Source organism: Sardina pilchardus, chromosome 5, assembly GCF_963854185.1.
Source record: "Sardina pilchardus chromosome 5, fSarPil1.1, whole genome shotgun sequence".
NCBI lineage: Eukaryota > Metazoa > Chordata > Actinopteri > Clupeiformes > Clupeidae > Sardina > Sardina pilchardus.
Window position 1 is genome coordinate 7,971,037 of NC_084998.1, and position 26,209 is coordinate 7,997,245.

The following is a 26,209-nucleotide window of genomic DNA, read 5'->3' on the forward strand; positions in this document are numbered from 1 at the left end:
AGTAAAGCTAAGGTTCCAATCCCCAAGACTGCAAGGTTTCAAATGAAGGTGAAGGACAACGGCAACCCTGCCTTCTGTTTTATTGCGTACCCGGTATGAAAAGATAATTCTAGTCATCCATCAACAGGTAGTGGGAGATCATACGGTTTATATAATAAAAAACACAACCCTGAGCAGACGGCTGGCTGGCTATGACCTTGGTTAGCCGACAGGAGCGAAAGCACTGGACGCTGGACAAATGCATGACATTGCTGTCAGCTTCCCTCTCCTCAGCTGAGCTAAGAGTCGAGAATCAGCGGCTAATTTTAGACTGACACCTTTTAATGCTCTCGGCAGAACTGTGCCACACCAGCCAAGGCCGTGACCAAGTAACAGGATCAAACGAGCGGCGCAGAGGGTGAGGGGTGCTCTCAACACATGGGTTTGCCTTTAAGCTGGGCTGATGGCAACGTCACTCGCTCCACCCTCACAACATGACTGATCATTTTTTCATCGCAATTTAAGTGACATTTACTATACTTTTTTACTAATTTAGCTTTGAATACATTTGTAAAAATGAGTAATGGCAATGGACAGATCCCTTGTTTGAGAAAAGTTTATAAACAGCGCGGGTGATGTCCTCCTCACTTCTGAAAAACATAAAACAGAGATGCCTCGATGGTCAAATTGAAGGCTCCTCACCGTCATCTATGGAGGAGTGTGGAAGCTGACGTTACAGAGAACACAACTCCTTAAAGCAGGAAAGCCCTCGTCAAGAGTGAGCATAGGAATTAGGAGCGGTGTGACAGATCTGGATCATGCAACAGAGTAGATTGGGCATATACACCGTTTTCGAGCTTCAGGTGCACAAAAAAAAAAAAAAAACCTCGAAAGACATATGAACAGTTAAAGCACCTACTTCCTGAAGTTTGCACAAAAGGATTCAGTAATTATGGAAACTGACTTCTGTGGGAGGAGAGCCATGTCTACTACAGTATGTGGGGTTGCAGCACTGTGTGAGGTGCCTACAGGGGTAGGGGCCCAGGTGGTCTACTTGATAAGGAGCTGGGCTAGCATGAAGTAGGCAGAAAAGGATGTGGGTTCAATTCCTGGTTGCCACCATTGTGCAAGGTACTTCACCCTTGTTGTTGTTCTGGGAAGTCTGGCCCTTGTAATAATTGACAAATGTAAGTCGCTTTGAATAACAGCGTCGGCCAAATGAATAATTAAGTAAGTAAGTAAGTAAGTGTCGCTGTGCGAGACAGATAGAGTGCAGTTCAGGACTCAGTGTTGAGGTGATCACCTGCTGGCCTTGTTTGACCTGCATCAGTGACACCCACTCCAGGGGAAACATCTCGCAGTCCCACAAAACTGACACGTCCACCCATCTTTCCACACGTAGCAGCGACTGAGCTAAGCTTAACGGCTGAGAGCAGCTCCTGTATGAGCTTACAAAGTCAGCCCTGTGGAGACCTGTGTAGGAAGGTAACATGCGTCCTGACAGTTTATTCACGAATATTTACGTTGAACTTTGAGAGCTGGTAATCTAATCATCTGGGGATTGTAGCCCAGCACAGTGTGTGTAGGTCAGCCTCACTGTAAAGCGGAGGGGAGAGATGGGAATTATATCGGCCTTTTCCCATGGGAAGCAGGATAATCCCAACCCCTTGATGTCACCATTCGTGAAGAACTCTAAACAAAATCTCAGAGCTCCTAGAACGACGCCGAGTAATCTCAGGCTTTTCATAGACGACGACGACGACACCACCAACTGACACCAGAACTAGGAGTGAGCTGATCGATGTCTCTTGTACTTGTAATGTAGAGTAATCCACAATCATGCTAACTAAAGAACACCTTCTGTCATCTCCACTGCATCAAACACGCTTCAAGAAAAATATTGTTGTGTAACACCAAGACAAATGCATTAGCAGGAATGCAATGGCTAATAAGCACCTGGTGCTGCTAGCTAACACCCTAACACATTCCTGTTCTCCAGCTCCTCAATGTGTTAACCAAGGTACACCCAGTCCTAGCCCATGCTTACGGAGGCACACAGATCAGATGGGGCAGGCCCTAGGTGCCATAAGCACATTGCTGTAATCCCTGTGGACAACTGAAACGGGTAACTGGATCACTTCTTTTAAAAGCACCTTAATGGATTGGCCGGCGTGCTACGTTTTTCTGTTTTTAATACATATCGATGCGGACATATCCAACGGCGCGTGGCCCAGTGAGGGCCAGGCTGTCTTGAGCCGTGCCACGCCACTTAAATTCCCACATCTGGACACGGAAACCTCGGACTGTTACAAAACAGAGATTTGGTCAGTCGTCACTCGACTAGGCCTCTCCTCTCCTCTGCCGGCTCCAGCTGCTGCGTGGTGAAACTGGGAGGGAGCTGGGAATGCGTCGGGCACAGATTTCCGCCTCTCCTCTCCTCTGATCCAGCAAAATGGACGGACAGCAAAAAAAAAATCGACTTTGCGTTGAGTCTGGTCAGCAGTATGTGCCACCACACAGCGATGGAAAACAGTCGCGGGCGTGCACGGAAAAGCTATAATCTGGCCGCCCGGCATCTTTTTGGTGCAGCCTAAACTCGGAGCGGCTAGAGATAAGTTGGGATGGGAAAAACAAACCGAAAAAGCCCTTGCTGTTTTGGGCGCTGCATGAGATTTCTGGCACTGCCATGATCATGGGCACAGCATGCACGCAGCGTATATCTCTTAATGCCAACCGGGTGGCATGGCCCAGTCTGCACCCTATACACTCTGCTTCTTATCCTTATCTCGCAGATGTGCACAGGCAAATGCACACACACACACACACACACACACACACACACACACCAACAGAAAACACAGACACATACGACAGGTGACCTACCCCTCTCCTGACACTTGTGGAAATGTGTAGGCCGTCCCCAGCTCCCTGTTGTCCAGAGCTGGGTGAGCACGAGAAGTCTTTGGTCCGGTTAGAGTCTTACCTACCATCCAGAACCCTCTCACCGCAACCACGGCAACACAGAGAGGATTACTGGACTGTACCATTCTGTTGTCAGAGGGGATTAGTGTGTGCGCGCACACACTATGTACACACACACACACACACACACAACATGGCCCCTTTCTGAGTGAGTGACTGAGTGTGTGTGTGTGTGTGTGTGTCAAATGACAGATTACCAGTACTGGCATTCTCATCTGAGCTTTAGAGCGAAGGGTGAGATTCACAGAAAAAAAAACTTTAAGTGGTCAGTGAATTGGATGTGCTTGGAGTCTAGGCCCAAGCCATACAAAGGGTACTGCAATGTTGCATAATATGACAGAAGCATTTATTTTAGTAATACTAATTTTAATACATTATATTTTATATACTGCTGATGGGACAAATGGCTTTTTAACTGAAATTACAAGGACATTTCTTAGTCCGTTCTATATTCTATTCCATATATATCTTTAAATACTTCAGTGGGGACAAAACTCCATCCAGCATTGAGCTAGCAGTGCTTACACTGGGGACATTGGTTTAACCGGTCACCTTCACATGGGGTCAACATCAAACTCTCATAGTATACAGTTTCTTTGCCTTTACTGGAGTGAACAGGCAGACATATATCTCCACAGAGATCCTGTCTGGCTGATGTTGTAATGACACGTTGAGCCTCTTTGGTGGCAAAAAACGCTGTTTACTTTGATGATAGTTATTTCCGTAATAGGTCACTCCCTAATGTAGGGAACCACGGAGGTGTAATGAAGATTGAATGCAATATGATTTGTTGTGTATATCAAGAGAACGTTTTTTTAAAAAGAAATAAAAAAATAAAGAAATAAAAAAAAAAATATTTTAGTAAATATATAATTTATTTATTATTTTTATGGGCTTTTGTGGGCTTGGGGATGAGAGGGGGGATAGGGGGAGGAGAGGGGAAACAGGCATCAGAATAAGCAATGCTTCACTGTGCCTCTGTCATATTTTCAAGGATGCTGTTTGTTTTTTTTGTGAGAAAATAAATCAGACAAAATTGAAAAAAAAGAGAATGTGTGCTCAATTTACTGAATTGTGTGCTCAATTTACTAAATAGTGCACATGTTCTACTGAAGCATGCCCTCATTTTAATTTATGTAAATGAGCATACAATTAGCTAAAATGGGTTCACGTTCCTTTAACAGAACAATGAAACCTGCAGTTCAGCTAGGCAAAGAGCTTGTTAGTGAACACTGGTTAAGAACTTTTTCAAACCAAGTTAACTAGTTCTTCTTACCTCTGAGTTAGCAAGCTAACTAGTGTCAGCTAGCACTGAGAGAGAAATAAGGCTTCCCCGAGTTGTCAACCACGGTGTTAATGTTGTCAATGCTGTATCAAACTGCAGTCGCTTTTGGATAATATAACGGGCTACAGCAGGGTTGTCTGTGACAAATACAAATGCCATTGCACTATCAGCACCCATTCCATCCTTGTGGGTGATTTTACCCAACTGAAATGAATTGTTTAAGTTTGAGCCCAACAGCATTGCCGTGTGTCGATGTGCATTTCTCCCCTTCGGTAGGATTACTATAAGGCGACGTATTAGAATCCACTTTTAATATTTAATCCACTGTTTTTAGGATTTGTCATATTTATTTTAGGCATGCAAATTTCACTTTCTTCTTATGCATACAGTAGAACACTTGGAAACTTTCTTGGGAGTCTCTACCTCACTTCAGTAGCCCCATTTCATGACCTCTCTCTCATCTGCATCTCCAAAACCTATTTAGTGACCCTTAGACAGAGTGATTATTATATCCAGCAGGAGATCTCTACTTAAACAAACATAAACGGGACTTGATTATGAGCAGTAGCACCTCTGTAAAATCTAGGAATCAATATTGTACTCAAAAGCATAGGGGCTGAATATGCAATGTATATGTTTTTCCGTTTTCTGATTAGTCATTTTTGTTATGAATGTTAAGAAAATAACTAACCTACATAATTGACTAATGGAAATATATTACAACATTAAAGTGCCCAATAAATGAGAATGTAATATGTAAGGCTCTTTGGTGAGTGAAAAAATGTGTTTCAGGGGGACGTTTGAATACTTTTCCGAGCTAGATGATTGCTTCAAATCCTCAATTTTCCTTTCTCAATGCCTGATACAATGACGACGCTAGAAAAACACTTGCTAGAAAGACACTTCACACACATCTCTCTCTCTCTCCCCCTCTGTGTTGACCTCCCTCTCCCTCACAGGCCCAAGTTAAAGACAGGGAATCAGCTCATTATGCCTTACTGCAGATTACTGGCAGTTTGTCCACCAGAAAGCCATTATATAACACCACAAAACAGCATCCATGTCAGTGTAAACATACGCTAAGCTCCCAAAAAACCCCACTGCACCAAATTCCATATTAACAAACACACATAATCCTGGGCCTTAGGAAGGATCCACCCCTACTTCAGAAGAGTGAGTGAGCCGGTCCATGTGTCCGTGGCACCCACCCACCCACCCCCTCCCCACCGTGACATCTTGCCCAGTGCCAGGGCTCCGCCACAACTCGGTGGCTCAGATGAAGAGCCCAAGAACAGCCAAGGGTCACTTCGGGATCAGTTTGTGTTTTGGCCCACTTTTCATGTTTGCATACACACAGCTTGTTTCTTTCCTGGCCTATAAATGCTGAGGTTTCTTGCGGAGCTGCCAAGGATGGTGAAAACAGAAGTCTGGTTGTCAGAAAACTTGTGCTTAGGCCACCAACGGCCAATCAAATTTCAGCAGTCAATATACTGCATGCCATTGTATACAGCTGATTCCCATGAAACTTCATTGGCTCATTTATAATAACAAGTAGAAGCCATGGCAAATATCTTGGCACATCGTGGCTGTGGCACATCTCCACTTCTGACAATTTCAACTTTTTACTATCAATAGAATGTCACCTTCTCCTCTCTGTACAGTTAGCTTTGGGCTTCTAAATGACCTATGAAAATATGTGGAATCATGGCATCTATTTTGTACACCCTCCACTAGTAGCAGTGTTGAGCATTAATTATTCATAGGCTACTTCGTTCAACTGCAGAAGGATCACACACAGGCTGCTACCAAAGTTACCAGAGGTGACGGACTGAACTAGCCAATGCAGCGTGAACTACGATGCTGTTTGTAACCTCTGCAATGCAAAATAAACGATTGGTTGAAGAAATAGGCATGCAGTGTTTCCTCTAAATACTTGAACTTCATGAAGGGAGAAAGGAGATTTTTTCGGAGGGATGAGACATGGCAGTGGATAAGAGTGCAGGGACATTAAAAGGCTAAGGCGGGATTGAGTAAAATTCAAAAGTAATTGTAAGCTTTACATCTTTCCTAACTAGACACTTCTGCAAGATGTATTCAATATCAGGAAAACCTGAGTGCATACATAGGTTAAAAAGAATGCAGGCTAATGTGACGTGGCCATTCTAAACAATAATAAACAAAACACATTTTTCATCTTAGCTGGTAAAAAAGAAACGTCCAATTAAAATATGATCCAAACGGGGGCTACAATTGAACCAGTGACCCGTATGATCACCGATTACAGTTTTATTTACCAGGTATTGATTTGCATGCTCAATCATTTGAGGTAAGAGTTGGAGTAGAGTGAGGACTCGGTGTACAGTATATGTGACGGTAGTCAAGTCACCTTGTCGGTGATGTCGGTGGATTCCGGGGCTTGAGTGGGTGTGGCCTCAGGGGCTTCAGTGGGTGCGGTCTCAGGTGTGGCCTCAGGTGCGGCCTCAGGTGTGGCGTCGCGCACAGCGCTGACGGACAGCTGCCGCTGCAGCCTCAGCACCTCCTTCTGGGACTCGCGCAGCAGACGCTCAAAGTCAGCCACCGCACAGGGAATCTGGACGTCCTACAGACACACACACACACACACCACCAACTCACAATATGAACAATATACTCTCACACTCACATGCAGAGTGAAGAAAAGATAATGTATTACGTGTGTGTGTGTGTGTGTGTGTGTGTGTGTGTGTGTGTGTGTGTGTGTGTGCTATGTACTTATGGATGAAGTTAAAGAGACAGAATGAAGATAAGAGACAGAGTTTTCATTCTGTTCAAAACGTCCAAAATGCTAAAGTTTTAGGAGTCAATCCATTTCGGTAACTGGTGTGAAGGCTGTGCTTGTGCTGCTGTGCTGTGTGTCATGGCCTGAAATGCCCTACTGCCATTAGGAGAACTGCCTTTAGGGTGATCGTGTCTGCCATCTAGTGGACATGTTCAACTCAGCTTAGTATTAAACACCATTTTTAGTCCACCCATCCACATTTAGCCGATGATTTGGTGCTTAACCGGACATTAATCTCATTCTTAAACTAATCTCTTCGCTTTTAAAAGTGTATGTAATCCTTAATTACCGTCAAAATGGAACATATCCGTATTTGTATATGCCTTCATAACACATGTAGTTGGCTTGAGCAATGTTGAAAACAGTAATAGAAGCTATCACACTTGTGTTGTAATATAATATATTATCTTTGCCATGCATGAATTTCTGTCTGATATACTGAGATTTGGTTCCCAGCTGAGGCTAACCAACAACATCAGAAGAATTTAAACTGAAAACAGTCTTACTATCCCAAAGGGAAATGAAGTCATTCACACCACCACCGCCCTAACCATTCCAGCTAAGAAGACTCCAACGTCAGTGTAATGTTTAGACAGCCCACTAGGGGGCAACATAGGCATGAGTCAAGCAGCGCGGTCTCTAATAGCTCTGGATGGTATTCCAAGTACATGGTATAGTGACAAACCTGGGTAAGTTAATTCAGAGTAATTCAGAGTGGTAAATCTCCTAATAGAAGAGCTGTACGGCTTTATTCTCTTCACAAAACAATGCCATTGGGCTCTTGTTGTAGGAGGTTTACCTGAGATAACTTACCCAGGTTTGTCACTAAACCACATACTTGGAATATCCCCCTGAAGAGTGGAAACTCCAGGGTGTTTTAGTGGGGCTGTCAGTGCCTCTGTACCTTGCCCCCGTGCCCGACACGAGTCTGCAGCTCCCTGCACTCTTGCTGCAGGGCAGCGATCTCCTTGTCCTTGGAGAGCAGCGTGTCGGCGTGCTGGGCCAGGTCGCGTGCCCTCTGCCGCGCAAACGCCCTCTTGTACTGCTCCACTGCTCCGGCCTTCACTGGGAAAGGGCTGTTCACCTGCGCCACACACAACAGCAGTTACACACGCAGCTGTGGGGGTCATTAAAAGATGGCCAGTGCTCCTTGCTTAAGTAAAAACAACAATGGAGGTGCCCATTTAGTGCCTCAAGTCTCGACTGTCTAAAAAGCTGATCTTCCCTTGTGGTCAATTTGAAATTTGAAAAGACATGTGAAATGCCAGACATGTGTTACTCGGGGTAAGAGATCACGTTTAACAATTCTTTTTTAATTTCACAACATAAAGGCCTGACTGAGATTATGTACAAAACAAAACCACTAGTTGTAACTATTAAGAAGTTGCTTTGTATTTCTACATGCAAGTGAATACGGAATCATGCGCACAATAAGTTCATTAAACCTAATTCTGCCCTCATTGCAAGACACTTCATTATGACAGTAACCTAAAGTTACTGGACAGTTGCTGTATAACCAGCACTGTTGTACAGAAACTCTTGTTTATCCTGAGGAAGAAGAGCATTTGGATAGTAACTAACGGCTATACTTTTATGACATGTTGAATGTGCATAAATGTGAGCTTGTGTGTGTCTGTGTGTGTCTCTGTGTACATGAATGACTGCCGAGGTGGTCTACAAAACGACCCTCTGTTGCTGAGTGCTGAACAGGTGCTGAGGGACACCTACCCGGCCAGTGCACATGGCCAGCAGGGCTGCGACAGGTGGCTGTGCAGGTGGCCTTCTGGGCGAGGGTTCCCCAGCAACCCTCGCCAGGGCAACAGGAGGGAGGGGCTGCCCTCCCACACAAAACTACCGACTGGAGGATTTCATCAAAATGAAAGCCCTCAGCAGCACATGCTTCTTCATCGACACACATGCTGGTGTTTGCATGATAAATATTTCAGGATCGGTTTGGCTAATGTTTTTTTTTCAGACCCACGCATGATATCAGTAAACGAATGATAAGTCTGGTTTCACAGTCTCATCCTGTGACAGTAACTTTCAGTCAAAACAAATGACCCCCATTAGAACTGTTCTCGTTCTCGTTCTCATCACTAGCACCAGCATTGCCCATGCATGGCGTATAGGGTTTCGCTGGAAAAAACATCACTGGGCTGGCATGCACACGGGAAGCATGCCAACAGGGAGAAAATTTATTTAGGTTCTCCTAACTACCCATAATAACCCAATCTGCTGTTTGCCTGGGGTCTCACTGGGGAAACAAGGGTGCCCATTCATCTGGGCCTGAATCACCTAGATTGGTTCATTAGGCTGCACTGGAGACATCTGATCTGCGGCCTGGCTCTACGGGGAGTATTCGGGCAATGCAGAGACGGAGCAGAGCCAAACAAACTTCACATTCAGGCACCAAATATCAACAAGAAAAACATACATATGTTCTGACAGGTTTTTCATGATGTTAAGCCTGTTAATGATAGAGCCATAATCTGACTGACAATGAAATATGTCTCCCCAGCTGGGAGAAGTAAAGAGCATATGTGCAACCTTGGTGAGATTAATCTCTGGTTGTCAGAAAGCAATGCTGACATAACAACTTCTGTTAAAAAAAGTATGTTCCAAAGAATTTGAAAACAGATTGTTATAAACCGACAATCAGTCAAATTATCACACCAAAGCCCTGGAGTGGAGGGCCTCGTTTATATTAAGATACAGTAGTCATCATCAGATCGAACCCTAATAAACTCCAGGCAGGAACCTATTATACAACTACACGGACAGTGAAGTGTAAAGTGCTTAAAGGGCCATTCACACCAGGAGTGATAACGATAAAGATAACAAACTATAACAATTAAAGTGGCCACACTGACCAAGATAAAGAGAAAAGTCTCTCCTCGTGTTTTGACGAATGTGACGCCTAAAATTTGATGGATTCTGATTGGCTATCAGCCAATATCATTCCCAAACTCCCCAACGCCATCGTTCTTCAAGTCGTTATCGTTACAGTTCATCTGTGGACGTTGTCATTCATATCAGCTAGAACGATACTTTTTATTGCCATTATCATTATCGTTCCTGATGTGAATGTCCCTTTACACTTCTCATACTTTAGCATAAGAACATGACTATACCACTTTAAGGTTGGCCTCCTGCAGCTTGCGTGCCCTGTCTTCCAGTCTTTTAGCAATGACCGCCAGCTCTGTGTTCTTCTTCCGCAATCTCTTCACCTTCTCCTCCGTCTCTGGGGAGCTGCTCTTCCTCTGTACGGGGGGGCGGAGGGGGGGAGAAGAGGTCAGGGGGGTCACTGGGGAAACAGCTGCTCTGATACTGTCCTTGCTAACAGCTTCCACTTCAGCCTTCTACCTGATGGTTTTTACCGCTGTGAGGGGTCGGGAGTTCAAGAGCTTTGGGATGCAGCCATCTTTGTTAAAGAAAATCTATTTATGTTATCCATTTACATGCTGTGATGGTTAGTACTGGAGGAAGAATTATAATTAGATTAACATGTTGATGCCATTATGCTAATCACTCTGCAGATGAAAATTAAGTTAAACAGGAAATTTGAATTTGACCATCAGACAACAACAAATAATCAGACACGTCTGTCTATGACCATGGACCACAGAGCCAAAAAGACCATATTACCTTAAATTATATTTCTAAAAATCATATTTTTCTTATTTTCTAACACCTAAGAAAGACCCTTGTGTCACTTTTCGGTCATAGTTGAATAACCTTGCCTTGCACTTGTCTATAGAGTAGTTTAAGTCAAACTGTACTTTAAAGTGCACTGTGCAGGTTGTGGTCTTGACTCTCTCAATATGGCGGCTGTTAATGAATGTTCATGCAGACAGTTCTCACCAGAAGGCTGTTCTCCTCTCTGAGTGTAGCGCAGGTCTTCTCCATGTTATCCAGTGCCCGCAGCAACTCGGAGTTCTGGCGCACCAGGAAGCCATAATCCATGCCATTCTGAGAAAGAGAAAAACAAACGACTCCATTAAAGGAACTTGCAGTCACTAATATTTTACTCACCATTTCACTGAAAAAGGACCCCTCCATAAAAAGTGACTATTTCACATTTCTTTTACAAGTCCACCCTCAATATTGCCACAGACAGTGGCTGTTTTCAAGCCTATTTCATATCTTATAGCCAAGTTCAACTGTCTGCTCACTGTGATCCTTTGTGTGCACTCGCAGGGGCATGTCCTAAACCAGAAGCTAAAAGCTGTACAAAAAAACCCTCACTGACCTTCATATAACACTATTGATAATCTGTGGTACAAGATTGACCCTCTCCTAACAGTACCCTACAGACCTGCAGAGCTGCAAGCCTGATTGATCTTTGCCTCATTGTCATAATGAGGATGAATTTCCCTGACACAGGACTCCAGAGAGGTGTCTTCAGGTAGCCGCCGGAGAAGCTCTTCTCTGCTGACACCCTCCGCCTGATGCCTGCTGAACAGACAGCTCGTCTATAACTGCCCTGAATGGACAGCTCTTGTGATAAATGGCACATCAGCTCTTTGAGACAAGAACTTCTTCATCAGTGCAGTCAATTTGATTGTGCGCAGGCTTAAAAAAAAACATGTCAGGAAACAGACACAGCAAAGGAAACGTGGAGGCGTACGCCATGTGAAGAATTCCAATATGGTACACAATACCATCCAATGAAGAGCTACTGTATAATGTAATAACATCACCTTGACGGAGAGATTTTCATCCTTTTTTTCTCCCAATTAAACTAGCGCTGCCTAAAGCATGAAAAGAGAGCGTATTGTGTTGGGCGCTGGGCACCAACATAGACCTCCTACATCTGCTTCCTCTCTTCATTTCCCTTCATTTTGAAGGACCCCTGCCACCTCGTGAGCTGTCGGATACAAGCGAAACATGCTCACAAGCACCAGAGTCTCAGACTGGGGCCAGCTGGATGGGCTGTGAGAGTGGCAGCTTTGGTGGCCACACGGCTTCTAATGCCTCAGATCCTGGGGCACCAGGGGAGGGGACATGCCAATGCCAGCTGGAGAGGGATGCCCGCCGCTGTGCCCTTCATGCCCCCCACCAGAGAGAGAGAGAGAGGGAGGGAGAGGGAGAGATAGAAGGAGAGAGGGAGGGAGAGGAGGGTGCCCCCCACCAGAGAGAGAGGGAGGAAGGGAGAGGGAGAGAGGGAGAGATAGAAGGAGAGAGGGAGGGAGGGAGAGGAGAGGAAAAGAGGGAGAAGGAGAGGTGGGGTGTGAGGGGGGTGGACACCACACCTTCATGGAAACAGCATTCAAACCTCAAACTTGGCAAGTCACCACGTGTTGTATGATACACAGATGTACCCAGTTGGGTGGGCAACCTAAAGCCAACCATAAAAGCAGAGACAGCAACATTGGTTGCTATCACATGTGACTTGCTGCCATCACACACAGGCAGTGAATCAATACAGAACTGAGAGGATACAACATGGTATTGACACCAAACAATGACATGAGGCAGTTTGGCTCTGGGCGTTCGTTACGAGAGAAGCATTTAGCCAATCATTAACTACACAGCAGCCAGAATAGCACTCCGAAGCAATTTGGGCAGATTCACTTGTTCAAGGGCAACAAAAGAGACAAATCTGTCCCAACATTAGAAGTCTGAGCAGAGAACTTATTATCGGTTTCTGTGATAAGACTGAGGCATTAGAAACAAGTCTATAGAGAGGAGAAGAGGGTTGTAAGAGAGAAATGAAATGGAAAATACTGGACAGACAAACTTCGGCTTGGCCATAATTAACCCTATAGAGGTTTAAAATCATTGATGTAAGCAATACCACAGTATATCTGCCTCTCCAGTCCGCTCAGCTCTAATGACGATCTGTTGGTCCAGATACAGCTGTGGCTTTTGTTAGTTCTCTGGCCAAGGAGGTTCATTAGAAACTCTCACCCGCTCGGAGTGTTTTTATCAGTGCCAATCTGGTGCCAGTAATCCCAGCTGCCCCAGAGTGAAGCTGAAGGATACCGATAGCAGACACAACATGCGGACTGCCAACACAGACACAGACAAAACATTTCAACTGTAGCCACCATCTGTGATGATGCTGCTGATGGAAGACACGCCGAGACGCAAAGAGGATACTTCCAAACAACCCAATCAAATTCCCCAACCCAGTCAAAACAAGCCGGAGGGAAAAAACAAATTCATCTCAGATGCAGACAATGCTTCTGTACCGCTATCTTCATGCATGCAAATTACAAAAAGTACTGCCACGCTTCATGGCTTTTTTTGTATTTGCAGTGCGCATGGAACAAGCCTCAAGGAAATGAGACACATCTCAGACCATGGAGCTGGTATATCTGTGCTCATTAATTGACAGGCTGATGCGAACTCAGCCGCTTTCGCATGAGTGATGGCCCCGGTGAGGCAGCGCTGTTTGTGTCGATGATTGATGTCTGCCTATTAACGGCTGCCGTTGCAGTCTGGACCTTCCTGCCTAGGCACATGCGGTGCGGGAATGAGGGCCACCTCGTTTTCTAAAAAAACGTGCAACACCATTAGCGCTGAAATGAGGCCAAAAGGGCTTTCCCAGTTTGGAAAATGAAGTCGGACCTGTGATAAGCACAAATACAACACAGAAAATGTTTATTTTTTACAGAAAGTTCCCAACATTTAGGCAATGCTTCTGTTTACAGGTAGATAGATAAAACATAATCTACTCCATGAGGAAAAAAATGTAATTCTACAATACTGACTGAATCTGCAAGACGATCAAAGACTCATCTGAGAAAGACAAAAAGAGGATGGTAAGAGAAGTAGGCCAGAGGCTCACTGCGTTAGACACCCACGTACATCACAGGGATTGCCACTGACAGACCAGAAGGTCTCAGGACGCATGGGGTGGATGAGGGGGATGGGGGTGAAGACATCGGTAAAGTCTGGTAAGAGAATGCATTCATCACACAGTAATCCTCCTCAACACTTTTCTCAGCAAACGCACTCTCTGTTGGCAGCGCGGGATGGAAAAGAGACACGGGCACCAGGCGTCCTTGAGTGCCCCTGGGATTCTGGGAAAACCCGTTTAAGCCACGCTGTCACTGACTGCCCCTCCAACACAGACAGATCGACCTCTCGGCATCGCTCTGTCCTCCCACACCACACCACACCACACCCCTCCTTCCCTGGACTCAATCACACTGAGTGAGCCCCGGGTCTCAGGCCAGAGACCCCACTCGTCCTCATTCATTCAGATGAATGGGGCATCCCAACATCTCAGTAAAAATGGCAAAAAAGTCCGCACATTAATCTAAAGCTCCAATATTCTTTTTATTCTTTATGTCTGAGGAAGGGCAGTGTGCCCCGAAATGTCACATGTGGTGAATAAAAATAAAAAAGAATTTTGCCATTTTTACTGTTGCTTTTTGAGTCCAGCACCTACTTTTTTAAATATTCAGATGTGCGCACCTGCTTCTACACTACTGCATCCCAACATCTCCACACCAGGGGCTGGTTCCTACACTACTGCATCCCAACATCTCCACACCAGGGGCTAGTTCCTACACTACTACATCTCAACATCTCCACACCAGGGGCTAGTTCCTACACTACTGCATCCCAACATCTCCACACCAGGGGGTGGTTCCTACACTACTGCATCCCAACATCTCCACACCAGGGGCTGGTTCCTACACTACTGCATCCCAACATCTCCACACCAGGGGCTAGTTCCTACACTACTACATCTCAACATCTCCACACCAGGGGCTGGTTCCTACACTACTGCATCCCAACATCTCCACACCAGGGGCTGGTTCCTACACTATTGCATCCCAACATCTCCACACCAGGGGGTGGTTCTTCCTCCTTCTCCAGCTCCGCCTACTGTCATTTGGCCGCTTGTTTAGGGCATAGAGGGCTCATGTGGTTGGTGTGCCACTCCAAGATGGGGACACAAATTAAAACTGGGCACTCTGGTGAAAGGGGAGCCTCTGGCTCAGGTAACGAACAGCCTCCCACCACACACACACACACACACAATCAGATTTGGCACACACCTCCCGGCATTAGAGGATGTGTTAAACTGCTATGTGTACAGCAGGCAGGCAGGCAGGCCACTGCTGGTTCACAACAGGACACCTCCAGATCTCTCCCCCACCCCACCCGACTCCTCTTAACCGAGCATCCCGCAGAAGTGCAGGTGTCCGGGGCAGACTGAGAGTTTGGCTGGGGGGTGCTGCCGACTGCCTCCCTTCCGCCTCTCCCGTACGCTGTGCCAGCCGGCAATCAGGGGGAGGATGCAAACACATAATTGAGGGCTGCGTGGCCAACAAAAGCACACCCTGCCAGGGACGACAGTGGTTTCCATGGCAACACACTTTTCCAGAGGCTTTTCCAGAGCGGTAGTTAGCAAGAGACCTTTAAACAAGGGCATTGACCATGGACGTTATTTAGCTAGAAAAAAAAGTGAACTGTTGGCTTGTCCTTTATTGATCGTAATTGAGCTGACAAAACATTTCAGATGTTGTATCTGAGTAAATTAAACAAGACAAGAGCGCAGACTCAGAGCCTCACTGAATTTTACACAAGCACACTGGGCGCAGAAAAATAACAAACTAGAATTATTTAACGTGACGAGAATGTGCCAACAAACTGAATATTACAAAGCTGAATGAATTATTGAATTTATTTCATAAAAAATGAGCGAAGGAGAAAAAGAGAGGCCTTATTTGCCCCTGACTTTTTGGAGGATAATTAATAAGGCTTAATGATTAGATCAGCTGATAAATTATGACCGCTATCCACAACAATCTCACATACACATATCTAATTAATACATGAACACATTGCCTGCAATTTGTTGGTTTAATGACTTAATGTAGGCTATGCTGTTAATGAAATCCTTCTTTCGACATGAATTGAAGCTTGCAGTACGGTGGCACCACCCAGCAAAAATAAAAGGAATGAGTGTGTGGGAGGGTGGCACTGTGAACATTTCAATGACAGGAGACAGGGATGTGCAATGTCAGGCACAGCGTGACACTCAGTGAGATCTGGGTCAATGAACTGTACGAGTGTGTGCGTGCGTGTGTGTGTGTGTGTGTGTTTGTGTGTTTTACCAGCACATTGGGGTGCGCTGTTTGACATCTTACAGAATGACAAACAGAGAAAGGATGAGAGAGAGAGACTGACAACCTAATCTCAGGGGTGTGTGTACACACACACACACTCGTGTGTATGCCCTGCATGGTGCACTATGTCTATCAAGCCAACAGCTTTCCCCCTCAAAAGCACACCAAGCAGACCAGATGCGCACTAGGCAGGCAATGATGAAGGAGAGACATTTAGCCCATCACGTGTACAGCCATTAAAAACTCAGCTGCTTTTGTGCCATTTAAAACTGCAATCACAGCTCTGACAAGTGTGCCTCATAATTCTCAGAGGATTTCATACTCTTAACTGTTAGGCAAAATAAAAAAGAGGGAAGTAGTGCCAGCCCCTTTTAAACGACAATATCCACAACCCCAATACTTTATGACTACAACCTACAGTATGCATTTCTAGAATGATTAACAGTGTGTGACCCCCCCAACACGAGCTGTTGTAAGACGGGGCATTGACACTGAGGATAATAGAGTTAGTTAGTTGCCTTCTTTCTATTCCATTCCTGATCACGTAAAAAAAAAAAACATAGATTTCCAGACATGTAACAGGAATACTACATAGATCTTGGATTCAGGTTTTCAATTTTTAATCTCCCTACAGAAGGTTTTTTATGCTTCAAGGACATTTGTGTATTATAATTTAATAAGCTAAAACCACTACACATCAGGCTATCATGAGGATGTGTTGAATGTTGAATGAAACTTGACATGAATCCATATGTTGTTTTGCTTGACTAATGACAGCAGAACGCAAGCATGATGAGATTGCCGCTCTGGCATTGCATCAGCCATGTGCAATGGGAAACGTCTCAACCACCACTGAACAATAACACACATAAATGGGCTCTTCCTTTGCAGAGAAGGCTCAAAATATAAATGGCGGGATATTCATAGTGTAAAAATATATTCTATTTATCCAAGGTCTGTCAGTTGTAAATAATGAGTGACTTAAGCCTGCATATGAATTCTGTCACCCCTGCTCTCTACTGCGTTCAAAACACATTTGAATATGTTTTGCCGTGCAGGTAGTTGAATAGAGGATCCCAACGGTGCAACTTCAGCAAAAAAAAAAAAAAAAGAAACTGGGGTATAGAAAACTATTCATGCTGTGACAAATAAATGTAGTCTCTCTACAACATGAACAACAATGGAAGCCAACAAAGAACGAGACACATAAATGTAAAATCTCGGAGGGGCTACTGGGTTCAAGACATTGACAAATAGCATGCTCGCACGGAGGCACATGTGCACCCGACGCCCGTGTTGGGTTGGATTATGCTAAGGATCCATAGGGCTGAAACATTAATGCCTGCTCTGCTCCCCATAGGATTTGCCCCAAAACCCAAACATCAGCGCTTTCTTCATGTGGGCTGACACGAGGGAGAAAACATGGGGGATTGTATTGTGATGGGAATGTCTGACAGCGAAAGAAAAAAAAAAAAAAACGAAAATAAAAGCCTTGTCTGAAAAGCCTCAATCTCCACTGAGATCCTCTGGAGCCCGTTTGCCAGAGAAAGACATGGTGTCCAGAGAGTGTTGCTCTTGCTGAAGCTTTTGTCTCTGCTTGCTCTTTTTTCTCAGCCAAATAGGATCTGAAAGGAACAAGCAGAACAGCAATGGTTTGGGGGAGAAGAAAAGCTAAGGTGCGGTACACTCTCACGAGCTGTACTGACCAGTGTCCTTTCACAGTGGCATCTTGGGAAATCTCTTCGACTGGACAAAGGGCTGCTGGCCAACTTTACCCAGCAAACAAAAGCGGAAACAAACTGGGAATTTCTGGCTCAGTTATTAAGTAGGGCTGCCCTCCCACCACAGAAAACATGTCCTGTGAAAACCAGGCTCACAAACAGTGGAGAGGCGTGTTGTGAAACACACAACATGCCTCCCTCACACGTGGATTTCAGAAGATATAGGGATTTCATAAAAGTGTACCAATACTTCTGTGGACTTCTCAAGATAGAACCCAGGATGGGTCGTTCGCCTTGTGTACGTTCCGTAGAATATATGAATATGCAGTGGTGGGGGAAAAATACAGTACCTTACTTCAGTGACTTACAGTATATCTGCCTGTTTACCACATTTCTGTTGCTTTTTCTCTATTTTAGTCTCTGTTTCAGTCACAGCGACACCTCCAGATGAAGCACCACCTCTTTAATTAAGCAGCCTGGGAGGAAGGAAACAATGGCCCGGCAAAGGGACGGGAAATAATTGCATTCCATCGAACCGAGTTCCAATGGAGCACCACTGACTCATTAAGATGCTGACCCAAATCAATGGGGCTCTCTGTGATTGCTGCATTCCTATTGAATCATTAGTTTCATAATGGCTGCTACTTGTGATGCTCTGTTGATATCAGGCCTGTTTGGGGGAGAAAAAAAAAAGGACAAGCCGAGAACTCAAACCCAGAACGCTGAATCGATGCTCTGTCCTATTTAGACCTCAGTGTAGCCGAGGGCTTAGAAGATTCACTTTAGTTGCTCAGTAAAAACAAATAAATATACTCCAATGGCTGGGAATAAAAATGGACAGTGTACATATTATTCTGTTTGTTTGATTTGTTAGAATGTCCGAGCTGACTCTTCAATAAGGACATTTGTTGAATGTGCACAGCTGTATGGCCCCTGATTCAGGTCATTTTGAGGTCTGTAAAAACAGGTGTTTCATCATCTGCCCAAATTACACCTGAAGAAAAAAAGTGGGCCACATGGGATCACAGGTAAGTTTGAAGTGAACACATAATTCTGGTTCAGGGTTGTTACTATTCAGGTACTAACAGACTTCAAGAGTGCAAGTTTCTCAAATGAAGGCAGGTGGTGCTAATGTTGAACCACAGAGCACAATACTTGCTTTCAGCCCACAGAAATACTCTGGAGCACAATCAAACCTTTTCATCACATATTATGGGGTTTCTTTTTTTAATTATCATTTTGCAAACATGGATAAGAAATGGTCTCAGGCCAACCATAAACATGGACAGTTCCCTTCAAAAATGAACGTTCTGCTAGTATTTTCCACACCTTTAGAGCTTCACCACAGTCTACTATTAAAGACCATTACGGTTTAGTTCTTTGCCTAACTTGTTTGCCTATTTCAATTCCTTCTCTATATACTACTCTTGTCCAGGACATATCTCAGATGGTTAATTCGAAGTATATTGAAGGATGGGTAAGGGTTTTACTGGGGCTTTGATTAAAAAATGATGCAATCATTAGATGACCACCATGGATCCATTAACCATGTGCGGCAACTGGAGATTAGAAATTTCACTAACAGGGTTATTTTTTTATAGAGTCAATTATGATGGATGGTTTTAATTTGACAGAGGGTGCGCCTGAATGATAGTGGAAAATAGGTGGTCTGTAAGTGCTAGATAAGTGAATGGGCAAAGCTATTCAGAGGCAGTCCATAAATGTATGAGACTCCTGTAGACAATGGATTCCACTTTGAGTGCCTCAAGAACTAGATTTTTATCCCTCACCTAATCGAAATATTTCATTGTGATCTGAGATTGTTCCATTAAAATTAGCCATTAGAGTCTGAAAAGAACACAAATTGAGAAATGGCTGTCTTGGTGAGGAGGGGGACAAAAAAAAAAAAAGACGGAGGCCTCAGTGACATTCCTCTGAAGTCTTCCATTGTGATTCCGATCTGCATAACAATAAGATGCCGCTCGTGTTCTCCATCCCGCCAGCTCTACCCCCCACGCACAACATTCCTCCCCAGGAGAATAACCATTATTGCTTCCGCTCCATCTCGACCACCCGGCTTTGGCTACCCGGGATAACAGCAAATTTCATTTTTGCCATAAATTGGATCATGGTGTGAGGTCTTCCAAGCACTGGCGATGGCAGCGATTGATGCCGTACCATGGCGAGCTAGATGTCTGGAACGTACTGTAGCCTACAGCCACAATACAGATGATTCACAATAAATAAGCAGTGCCTTTAGGCTTAGTCCTTTATCCCTAGATCAATTTAATACTTAAGGATGGGCATCAGTAATTAAATTCTTTTAACCTTCAATAGTACCCTTCAAGGCTTTCAAAGACATTTATCTGTTTATTGTGTGATGTATGTCTGGTAAAAGCAACCATCTTTGTCCCTATCTGCCCTTCGAGCCCTTCTTTGCTACATTCTTGTTCTTGTTTTGTGCCCTTAAATGCAGAGCTGTGAAAGTTAGCCAAGGATAAAATTGAATTTAGACCTTAAATATTCATTGCAACCTGAAAAGAAATCCCTCTTGCCTTAACATGGCCTTCCATTTTCTTTGTTCAACAGAGCTTCAAACAGGACCCTTAAAAGCCTAAGGCAGGAGCAGCAGAATTTTTAGTGAGCTTAAAAAAAACCAAAACATTGAAGACGACATCATCATTTGAACAGTAAAACAGCTCTAACTTGTCAGTTGCCTTTGCACATTTGAATTTTCTTTAACTAAACCACTGTCTAGCATGTTCTGACCCTGGCTAACATGTTCTACATAGATAGATAGATACCGTAGATAGATACTTTATTGATCCCCAAGGGGAAATTCAAGTATACACATACAGTAGCACACAGGCTAGCCAGTCTCATAACGGATCCGATCCTCAGATATCATGCAGTTTTTGTAGGTGTGTGCTTACTTAAAATGAGTCACAAAAGATGTACTGTTGGCCTTTTGCTAGAGTTTTAAAATATATTTTCTGTATTTGTTATAGTCTAATGTCTAAACCGTATCTTTTACATTTAAATGTTCATACATGCCCAAAAATAAGTTTCTTTAAAAAAACAAAAGTCCATTCAGTTGCTTCCTATAACCCAACAATGAATGTCAATGGATTAGAGTTGCTACAGATATGTCAATATAACATAACTATTCACAAAATTTGATCTGACATGTCCATGGTGCAAACTAAAATTTACCACTTTACTATTCAGCTTACAGTCAACTATCCTGGAGGAGAGAAGGCTGTTATGACAAGACATGCCACTACAATTCAAGACATTATACTGAATAACAAAGACCATTCACTCAGCTAACTACTCATGCTTGACTTGGAATCTGACAGAAAGCTTGCCTTTTGATGAGGCTTTGCCCTACAGACATTTGGATGTCAAACGTACAAATTTAGTTATTAGGAGACACAGTGTGAATGTACTGTAAGCTTGCGTAGGCTATTCCTTTGGGGTGACAAGAACTTAAAGCAAGACAAGTAAATCAATAACTACATAAAAAAACAGGCAGGCAATTTAAAGGATTGTGCTATCATACAGAGGCTTTCACTTATTCAAAACCATGCTACTGATTCTTCTTTTCTGGCAGTGCTCAGCAATATGGTAAAAGTGGTTACTGGGACTGATCAAAAGCATTAATGTCTATCGTCTAATGTATAAAAATCTCATGACCTAATAAGTTTGATTAATATGCTCAAGGTTTCTCGTCAATTTATAAGCCTTTGATGTATGATGAGTAATAGAGCAAAAAGTATCTAGCTAACTGACTGATCTTTCTAAGTACATCAAATGTAGGGTAGTTTTTAAAAAAAATTAAAACAGAAATAACCTAATTGAATGGATAAAGACTCACAGATACACCAGTCTTTATATTAAGCACAATAAGCAGCACCTTCAAACTCCCTCAATAGGAAAGATTCTGTAGGACTTAACATTATGCTACACATGTGGTTTGCGGGAAAGGTTTCATATCCAGTTCAACTAAAACACAGACAGGTCGAAACAAGCCCTGCGTGAGTTATAGTCTTCACTGACCATTGAGCAATGAAAAATGTGACAATCTGCTTGCCAACTGGGACCCATGACAATCTCATGACATGATACATTCAACCAGTAGGTTAAATTAACTACATTTATGGAGTTGCAGGAATTTAACATCTGCAAGGAAACAGCTGCATGTCCTTAGAAAATAGGTCAAAGTCATTACAAGTAGGTCAGTAATCAGACATACTAAGGTTACATCCTGGTATACTTCATGATGGCTATAACATGGTCTTTCAAAAAGTAAAGTTACTTGTTTGGACAGAATTCCACAAATATGCAAATTTGCTCAATCAAAATTGCACAAATTGTCCATGTTTATCCTGTGTTTACACATTTTCCTCTAATGACACAGCTGTAGAAGATAGGAATGTCCCTGACTCTTGCATCTGTGCTTAAATGAATCTTTGCCATGTCTCAGTGGCTGCCAAGAAAATACCAACTCGTGGTCACGATGATCCATTAAGAACACTGAAAAGCCACTTTGGACGTGCCCAGAATTGTTAACCAAAGACGCTACATAACTATCAAGACTAAAAATCTAGAAATCCACATGAGTGCTCCTAAAACTACATTCAAATGACCATAAATAAAGATCTCTGCATTTGACTCATTCTACTTGTTTTTTTTTAAAAATCACACATCTGGTGAAAACATCACCATACAGCATGTTTCAAACTCTTCCCCACAGAAACATCTGCTGAGGTAGGAAAAGCCCTGTGAGTGGTTATTTCCACAAGGCTATCATGTAGCATCACATAGTAAAACAACTATGCTGAATTTAGCTTCAAACTGTCACTGCGGTGGTACAGTATATCTATGGTATAATATACATTCTGCTGGGCTGGCTGATCTCACACTCAGCAGTTTCTCCTCGGTATTCATCTTCCCCCCCGAATCTGGGTCACGATTCTGTTACAAGTTTCTCTGGCAGCAGTTTGAAAATGCCACGTCTTCCTGGTTCAGTGCGACACTTTCGGTGTGTAGAAGAGATCTTTGACTGTAAAAATGACAGACTTTTCCAATTATAGGCCAACTGCTGTCAAGATACTGGCATAACAGACAGTAGGCTTGAGATGCCCCTTCAGCCTGACCTGGCTTCTGAAATCAAAAGGGACCGCTAACTGACGCTCAATTAATTCCTTCTTATCAGGTAAAGGTATGCCTATTCAGTCTACCTCACAAGCAAACTGGAGCACAGGCAAAACCATAGAGAATTGTGAAGTCATTTTCAAAAGATTTCACTAATGGCAACAGATTAGAGAACATGTCACCTCAAGATTACACCAGGTCATGAGGTACTTGCAGTAGATTAACCCTTGTCTGTCTAATTGATACCTACAGTATATAAGAGGACTTCAAAAGGCTGGTGGAATTACTCTGAGGCTGAAATTCTGAATTCAAGAGGGGGGGAGGGGGGGGGAGGGGGCAGGGATATTTCTTTCGGGAAAAATTGAATGAGGCCCTTGGATAATGAAATCAGCAGTAGTCTGTTTTCACGCTGTAGGTGTTAATATTGCCAGCCCATCGGTCTTTCCTCATCTATTAGTCATGAGGCGGACCTCTTCAACACCGCCTCGCTTCCCTCCTGTGATTTGTCATGGATCCACAGCCTGCGGACACCTCACAATGATGACGGTTTTGGAGGCTGCACCGACGCACAGGGCTCGGCAACCAAACAATAGCAGCCTTTCCTCCACCCCTTTCAGTCCCCCTTCCCCAAAAAATACCCCCTTTCCCCTGCTCCAGCTCCAACAGGGACCATGTACGGCCTTCACTCCCCCCCTCCACCCATCTCTGTCCACAAACCACTGCATGATGGGGACTCCGACTGCGTCCACCTCCCCTCAGGCTGTGGCTAAAATTAAAATGGCCAATCTGCCCGTGGCCCCAGGTGCAGGCTTATAGCCATATGTTTCAGGAGCATCTGTAAAATTGGGGTTTCGGGGGTGGAGGGGTGGCTTCCCCAACAAAGACTCTTGCTGCCAAGCTCATCTCTGTCCTTGAACAGTCTTTTGCAGTTAGCCATGGGTTTGGAGCGAAATCAGGATTCTGATCACAGTATGTGTGCCAGGGTAGAGCTTCTAGACCTTGGGGTTCCTATTATATTTTGGCCAAGGAAAATGAAGCATTAAGCTACCCCACTGGCTTGAGCATCCAGGCTGGTCTTGACCTTCAATTGAGGACAAAAAGTAAATCAACAAACCCCGCAAATGTTCTGTTTATTAACACCCAAAAGTACTGCTAGCCATGCTAAACAGATGTCCTAATTTATGCAAATGTGAGACCGCATGGTCATAATTGAGATGGGTGTTTTTTCAACAGCATACTGGCAACAACAACAGCCGCCACAATTACAACATGGTTACCATGTAAAATGATATCATGTGTCCCAGGGATGAACCAGATAAGATAAACAAACAAGTAAATCAAATTTATGTCATAGCGGCAACTGTTTGAACAAACTCATCCCCCCCGTGCTAACACAGTCTCTGTGGCCCCTCCACACGGATGGCGGGTGGCAAATTGGTTATGGCGGCTCAGCCTCTCGTCCTACAAATCTCCCCTCAATTAAGACAGCGGGTGAGAGCGTCTCTGACTAACCCCCCACACCCCCTGAACATCGCTGCCCTTAAAGCTGGGTAATTACTGCTCAGACGGCACGTGCCGTCAGACCCACCCACCCACCCCCATCATCATATGACTGCTGAATAAACACAACCCCATTTAACGCCACAAGGTCAAACGCAACGTGTCAAAACATGCGTGAACCGCGCGGACCCCTTTTAAGAAGCGAGAGCCACAGAGGACAAAAGAGGTCGTAGAATTATTCCATTTAAGCGCTGTGAAAGCAGAAAATTGGGGCTCAGTGCATTTGGTCGGGCGCGTTTTTTGAGGGGGTTTTCGTTTTCATTGCTTCCCCTCCCACCAGTACGTCCACAAATCCTTTAGGCTTCAAAAGGATGTAAAGCCTTAATCCTGACATAAGATTCAAAGAGAATTGCATATTCCCCCTCAACTGTATTTCAGCACAGCATGGCTAAGTACAATTCTGCAGATCCGTGCACAAAAATGAAATCAGCGAAAGCTAAAAGCAAAACAAATATCACCATTCAAACTTCCCAAATCTGTAGACTTTCTTCCATCATCATCACATCCTTGCTATTAGAACAGGTTAATTGCATGATTGAGGATGATGGATGATGCAATCGTTTTGATGCTGTAGCAACTCTGAAAATCAAACGCAAACAAAAACACAGCAGGCTAATGAGAGAGCTAGCTAACAGAGCTGAGGAGAGCAGGGTGCAGGAGACCGGGGTCTGGTTCTGATATGCCCAGGGGTCCCATCACACACCACAGGAGGTGTACAGGTTGAAAGCAGACCTCCCAACCAGACCACAGGGCGCCCACCTGCTGTGCTGCAGCTCCTGTTTCCGACTCAGATAGGAAGGTTCTTTAGAGTGAAAAAAACCCCCAAACTGTCTCTTCCCTTCACTGTATGACATGCAGTCTAGACATAAAAAAAAATTGGCCAACACTGGAGCTTGCTCAAGGAGATCTGCAGCCTACAGCTTAATCCTATGGGTTGAGCGACAACAAGGTACTTACCAATCTGTCAGGTAAACTGAAAGGAAACATGAAAGAGCTGTAACACAGTTGTTCTGCAATATATTTAACATCCTAAAAATGACCTTAGTAAATAGTCTGGTTTGGTCTATCTTTGTTACAATACTGAATGTGGCTGCACATTTTACTTTGATTACCAGAGTGTACCCTACTACACAAGCTCTCATTAAAAGGTCCATGCTATAGGCTACGCTGCGTGACCCCGGCGTCTGGGCTCATTGTCCTCAGTCATTCATCTTGCTTTCAGTCCGTCTCTGACAGAGCTGACCTCTGGAGAGTGAGAACGTGTTCGCTAAATTTGCACTCCAGAATGAAAAGCAAAATAAGGAATTAAACAAGTGCCTCGGACAGACACATGTGGAGGGTGTTTGCCTTCTTGTGTCAATCAGTGGGCGCGACCTCCATTTCATAACAAACAACTCGCGCTTTGCCCGCCAACGTGTCCAGCCCCCTCGTTCATCACTGTCACTGATGTGGCGACAAGTGTGCTCTCGCTGCCTACGCTCGTAGCAGAGTTCCAGACACACAAGTCTGGGAAGGATCTGCGTCAGACAACACAGGATCGTAGGACCCGCCACCGATTGCAGCAGTGTGACCCATCACAGGAAAAATTAATTAGCGACAATCCTGGAGCTCTGTCGGA

General features: G+C 44.2%; 2 protein-coding genes across 7 annotated transcripts in view; both read right to left on the reverse strand.

The window, feature by feature from the left end:
• LOC134080032 (RIMS-binding protein 2) overlaps positions 1-6,836 on the reverse strand; it is a 210,831-nt gene extending 203,995 nt beyond the window's left edge. For all 6 annotated transcript variants that reach the window (XR_009939155.1, XM_062536236.1, XM_062536235.1 and 3 more), the window contains exon 1: positions 6,633-6,836. The gene's annotated coding sequence lies outside the window, so the exon portion shown is untranslated. The remainder of the gene's footprint in view (positions 1-6,632) is intronic.
• Positions 1-26,209, reverse strand: part of LOC134079752 (RIMS-binding protein 3C) — a 58,453-nt gene that overhangs the window by 4,091 nt on the left and 28,153 nt on the right. The window contains exons 3-7 of the mRNA XM_062535830.1: positions 10,926-11,033; positions 10,196-10,324; positions 7,969-8,148; positions 6,633-6,845; positions 682-687 (exon numbers count right to left, since the gene is read on the reverse strand). Coding sequence (XP_062391814.1) covers positions 682-687; positions 6,633-6,845; positions 7,969-8,148; positions 10,196-10,324; positions 10,926-11,033 — 636 coding nt within the window. The remainder of the gene's footprint in view (positions 1-681; positions 688-6,632; positions 6,846-7,968; positions 8,149-10,195; positions 10,325-10,925; positions 11,034-26,209) is intronic.